Genomic DNA, 6000 nt, shown 5'->3' with positions numbered 1-6000 from the left:
ATCAATGTGGAACGCCTTACCCAGAGCCGTAAAAAGATGTGAATCCCTACCCACATTCAAAACCACTCTTAAAGAGTACCTATATGGGAGGCTGCTATTCTAAACTGGCCACCGTAAATGTCCAACCCCCCCCCCCCCCCCCTCCTAATAGACAGTCTCCTCCCCACCGTATGTATATATTTTCTCCCACCCACCCACCCCCTCCTAATGTACAGTCTCCTCCCCATCATATGTATATATTTTCTGTTAGGATCTCTGGGTAACAGTAGCCTACTGTATATTTGCATATCGTATATGTCACAAATGTATACCTATATGTCATGTATGTCCCCCTATGTCATAAATGTCATGATGTCATGTATGTTGTGAAGTATGTCATAAATGTCACTATGAATTGAAAATGGGGGACCCTGATGTAAACAAGACAAACGTCTTTCTCTGGTCTGCAACCCCTTAACAATGTTGTGAGGGCCCAGTACTGTGGAGTCTATTTCACACAATGTTTTCTTGCTAATATGAATTAGAATCCTCAAGGAGAGCTTGAGAGGATATTATGCGAATATCCTGTCCTGACACGTGGTGGTCTTGAACTGCAAAATCAGCAAAATCTTGGACGAGGCAACATGAGCAACAATGCCACAGAAAGAAAGCCTAACATTTGCCGTTTCTGCATCGCGGAAACACTGTCATTTGGTCTCTGTTCCAGAGGGGCAGTGCAACCTCAAGTGGACGGAAGTCCTCATATATTGCGCAGTGTACCTTTAAAAGGTTGAACTACAGCCTACGATTCCTTAGCACTAATTTGTTTTCTCAGTCATCTATCTACCTTGCGCAGTGCCATGGCATAGAGGCAGACTACTATCAGCATCCTGCACCATGGACGCTTTTCGAGAACCAAAGCTGCGGGGAGTCTGTGCTGTTGAGAAGATGATGCCCATTTTAATTCTGCTTTTAAATACGGTCTCTAGAATGAACGCAGAGGATAGCGGAATGGAGGAACTTGCTACCGAGAAAGAGGCTGAAGAAAGTCATCGCCAGGACAGCGTTAATTTATTGACATTCATTTTACTGCTGACCTTAACAATTCTCACTATTTGGCTCTTCAAACACAGACGAGTCCGTTTCCTTCACGAGACCGGATTGGCAATGATATATGGTGAGACGGTTTAAAGACTAACCCCCAGTCTCCCTGCTGCAGGCTTTGCATGCGTCCTGGTAGTCTACACATAAACGATGATCAATAAAATAATTATTATTAGATTCATCGATGCGCCACGATGATTTGTCACATTCAACAATTTTTTCCCCCCTCGAAGCAGTGACAATTTATAGAATGTGCGTTTATTGGCAGCTCTACCTACCTTGTCTCGATCAAACTACTGCCTCTGTACTGTAGGTTTATTTATGTGGTCACTGCCGCGCATGAGATAAATGGGCGCATATTATAATATTGGAAACTTGACTAACTAATGCTCTTTTGTAGTTTTTCATTTCATGTAGACCTATGTTTACCTTCTTGTGTGAGTGAACCGGTTGCTCAATACGTTGCAAAAAAAAAAAAAAAAAAAAAACACACAACACAACAAGGTCCACAGCAAACGGGCAAAACAAACATTAGGCCTACCAACAGATCAAATGCATCATGGGCAGTCAGTCACATTCACCAATCCATGCTGTGTCTTCAGAGGATTCTAGACATTACATGTGCATGTCGGATTGTGGATCTGTAATGTATTCTTAACCTCTCCACAAAACATATCTTACTGCATCATGATCAAAAACAGACTAACAATATGGTCCTTGCCCCCCTCAAAAAAGAAACACTTGAACAATGAATACAAGGGAATTCTAGATTAATACAAAACATAAGGGAAAATAAAAATAACTATTGTGTTCTTCACCATGCCTATTCAGAATGATCCAATTCCCCTGCGCTGTCAACATCACTCATTAACCAGAGCATTCTGATCACAAAGTTAGACTTTGCTTTCCCTTTTCAATGGGGTTTCCTTCCTGCAGAGTTTCGACTGTTTATTTGGGACAAGTTGTAGGCAACAGTTCAAATAGCTGGTTTTAGATTAGATTCAGGATTGATATTTTGGTTAAGTTATTATCTATATTCAGGGATGTCTGTACTTCCAGGACTCATCAATATAGGTATTTTGGTCCAGCTCTGGTCAGCGATCAATGTTATTACTTTTACACACCGTGGTATGCTCCTTGAGCAATGTGGATAGTATAGTTTGGTTATTACCTAATTTTGTGTGTGCACCAACAGTGACTATTCTCCATTGTTCTCCCAAATGCTGATTGTGTCCATTTAAATCTTTTCCATTGCAAACAAGCTGTGTGGTACAGCGAGTCAGCAACCAGCACCTGGGAGGTCTACCTTGAAGTTGCTCTTTGTTATTTACCTTGTTCACTGCTCAGATTCAGTTGAAGGCTATTTGGCTGAAAGCTAGCCTAGCTTAGCTCAAATGAATGGCAGCAGATACGGACCACTAGCCTAACTTAATACTCCGGGAGAGGTGTTTTTGGCCAACAGCTAGGCTAGCTGGTCCATATTCTCTTCCAGTCATTTGTCTTAAGCTAGGCTAGCTTGCAGTCGGATAGCTTTCTACTGAACGCACAGGGAGGCAATTTATATCTATCTTGTCTGACTCTGGAGAAGACGGTGAGCGCCTATCCCGTTTATCCTTTAACATTGAATTAGTGACTGACTGTGGTCTCATAGAATCTTTGTTTCTATGAGATGTTGATGGTGGGGGACTTGAGACATCTGTTCTTTTAATGTAATGGGATGACACTTGCATAACAAGATGCCATCTTAGGTATCAATATGTCAGTCATCATTACAGACATGCTATATAGCACACGTGAAGCATTTGAATCGGCAGATAAACAGTGTGCATGGAATTGACCTAGGACGGAGAGATGAAAATATATACTGTTGAAATACCTTAAGGGAAAACAAAATTAACAGTAAAGATGCTCAGATCAGTTCAGATGCAGCAACAACTTATCTACTGGAAGGATGGCAAATGTTGTACTTTGCGAGAAGTGAAGTAATTTTCCAACAAATCTACATGGCACACTTAATTTCTCAATCCCTCATTATTCAGATTCCAACCTAGGTCAGCATTTTTCTAGTAGTCGCCTATCTTGTATTGATTGTTTGTGTGCTTATTTACATAAATGTTTTGTTGACAGCATGCAGTTTCTCTAGTTAACCCGCTGGTACTTTATTTATAGTGAATGCAGTGCTGGCAGCTTTGCCCCGTCTCCTGCAGGTAATAACTTGGGGGTGGGAGACATTAGGGGCCTTTATGATTACTACAGCTATGTTGATTTGACGATCAAACCTTTCAAGATGCATCACATCTTTTTATGCAATCCCATTCAGTACCTTGTTTCGCTGCATAATACATCTTTAAATCTAATGGTTCCACATAATGATTAAAAATGAATTGAATTGAAAAAGAACACATTAAAAACAGAGAAATGGATTAAAAAAATCTTATTTTGTGCATCGATGCAGAAAAGCAAAATGTAGAATTGTGATTCCTGACGTGAATGGATTATTTCTCCCATCCCTAATAACTACTGCATTACCAAAGGACGACTGCCTGCCTCTCTTCCCTTCTTCCTAGCTTCACTTCCCTTTCAACTTCCTGTCACTATCTCTCCCTCTCTCTCTATGCCTCGCTGCCACGTCCTGTTGTCTTGTAAGGCAAACTGATTAGGAAAATATTTCTCAGTAATTGCCTCACTGAACTCTACACTGTTGTAATTTGGGTTTTAGAGGATCAGGATCAGAACCCCCCCCCCCCCACACACACACACACACACTCACACACATATAGTATATATGTATAGTAATTCATTGAATTGGTCACACCCTGTTTCCGGTTATTACTCATTACCATTTAGAGAAATAGCATGTGTTGGTTGGCTGAAGAAGCTTGCAGTAGATTACAGGAACATAATGATGGATGATGACGTACCATAGTTTGTGTGTAGAGGATTTATGGGTCACTCTAAACTGATGTACTGTAGTTTGTATGTAGAGCTTACGGGTCTAAACTGAATGAGGATAGAGAAATGGCAATAAGAAATCTGAGATGTAAGCTGCAGTATGTATTTCAGGTGTAGTGTTGATCATGGACGCCCCGATAGGGCTTTTTCACTGCTGATACTGAGTTCTGAATTTGAAATACCGTCTTATACTAGTAAGGACTGCTCCGGTACTGTCCAGCGTTGACCCTTAGTGCTGACGCGCTGATTATCCCTTTCACTGCCGCACTACCAAATGGTTAACCCTTTCACTGTGACAATTCACAGAAGGTTAACCCTTTCACTGCCACACGACAGCCGGTTAACCCTCGACCGTTGGTTGTGTGATAGTAAAGGTTAACCTTCTGTCGTGTGGCAGTGAAAGGGTTAAACTATGCAATAACAACACTGTCTCTCTCTCTCTCAGGGTTGTTAGTCGGTGTGATTCTGCGTTACGGCATCCCCGCCACCAGCTACCACAACAAGACCCCCCCGAGCTGCTCGCTGAAGGAGGGACCCGTCAGCACCCTGCTGCTCAACGTCAGTGGCAAGTTCTTTGAGTACACTCTGAAAGGAGAGATCAACTCGCGGGAGATCCACAACGTGGAACAGAATGACATGCTGCGCAAGGTAACGATGATGATCCTTTTTGTCATTCCATATGAATATGAACTCTCGTAAAACCTATGGTATTCCTGTGTTGTTTATTTTCATACACACCACCATAGAGATTCACCACAGAAATACTTTATGGGTCCAAACTGTTCCCTATTGGTACAATTCCAGTGAAACCGTCTACTGGAATTATGTTGCTAGGGAACAGTTTGGACCCAAATGTGTTTCCTGTCAACAAAGGAAGGGGAACAGCTTTGGCCCCTGTTTATTTCCTGCCGCAAATTGCAACAGGAAATACAAAGGGGCCTATTTAGAATGTGACTGTTGTCTATAGATGTAGAAATACTGTAGTGATTCACCATAGTACAGTATTTATTTATTATTTTTTTTTTTAATCCTCTCTTTCTCAGATTTGTCTCCGTTTTCTCCCCGTCCCAATTTAGTCGTTGTGCCAATTCCCCCCCTCCCCTACCTGGTTGTTGTGCGCATGTTCTCCCACTGGTCGATACAAGGGAACCCTGAAGTCATCCGCACGCTTCCTCCGACACGCACGGCGACAGCCAGTGACTCTTTTTTCACCTGGCAGCGAGGACTCTCATTGGTGAAGTGTAATGCGTGGGAGGTCACGCTGCCTTCATCAAGTCCTGCCTCTGCTGAGCAGAAGCCCAGACCTGTAGGCGTCGCTGTCCACAACGCCAGATTCCCACCCATGACTTGCCCTCCCCCTAACCCAGCCAAACGGGTTAGTATAGCGATCAGCCCAAGCCCCAAGCAATGCTGACTCCGGGAGTCGAGACCGCAGCCTCTTGCATTGGTGACGAGCGCAATCTCCGCTACGCCACCTGACCGCCTAGTACGGTATTTCTATAGTGGAATATTATGGGTCCCATATTTTAGTCCTTTACAACAAGTTAATATAGGTATTTGAGGTCCCCTAAACATGTCTTATTTTGGGCTAAAAAAACCAACTCATATTATGCATTCTAGCAGCCTTTATACCCTTCTGTTTCTGTCCTGTTCTCAACAGGCTATTTCTGTGCCTGTATCGAGTGAGCCGCTTTTATCATACAAATACAATCGTAGTATCAAAAGTATCGTAGATCTAGCAAGTGCACAAGCCTGTACCATCAAATAAAACTGTCAAGTAGGCATTGTAGATCAAATTCAACTTAACAGAGACTTTGCAACACAAACAGTGTTTATTTTTACAAATGACAATATAATATATTATATAGAAATGAATATATAATAGTTAAACTTTGGCGCAGGCCCCATCTTGGGAAGCATCGGAGCAGAAAAATTTTAGAAACACATTTTAGGTTCAACTTTAGG

General features: G+C 42.2%; 1 protein-coding gene across 3 annotated transcripts in view; it reads left to right on the top strand.

The window, feature by feature from the left end:
• The first annotated feature begins 889 nt into the window (after window positions 1-889).
• The window catches only part of slc9a7 (solute carrier family 9 member 7), a 79113-nt gene continuing 74002 nt past the window's right edge, over window positions 890-6000 (top strand). For all 3 annotated transcript variants that reach the window (XM_084307971.1, XM_084307970.1, XM_084307972.1), the window contains exons 1-2: window positions 890-1156; window positions 4481-4683. In XM_084307971.1, coding sequence (XP_084164097.1) covers window positions 928-1156; window positions 4481-4683 — 432 coding nt within the window. In that variant the 5' untranslated portion in view covers window positions 890-927. The remainder of the gene's footprint in view (window positions 1157-4480; window positions 4684-6000) is intronic.

Source organism: Notolepis coatsorum (assembly GCF_963971535.1).
Source record: "Notolepis coatsorum genome assembly, chromosome: 2".
Taxonomy (NCBI): domain Eukaryota; kingdom Metazoa; phylum Chordata; class Actinopteri; order Aulopiformes; family Paralepididae; genus Notolepis; species Notolepis coatsorum.
Note: the sequence above shows the minus strand (reverse complement) of the source record. Positions and strands in the feature narration are given on the sequence as shown.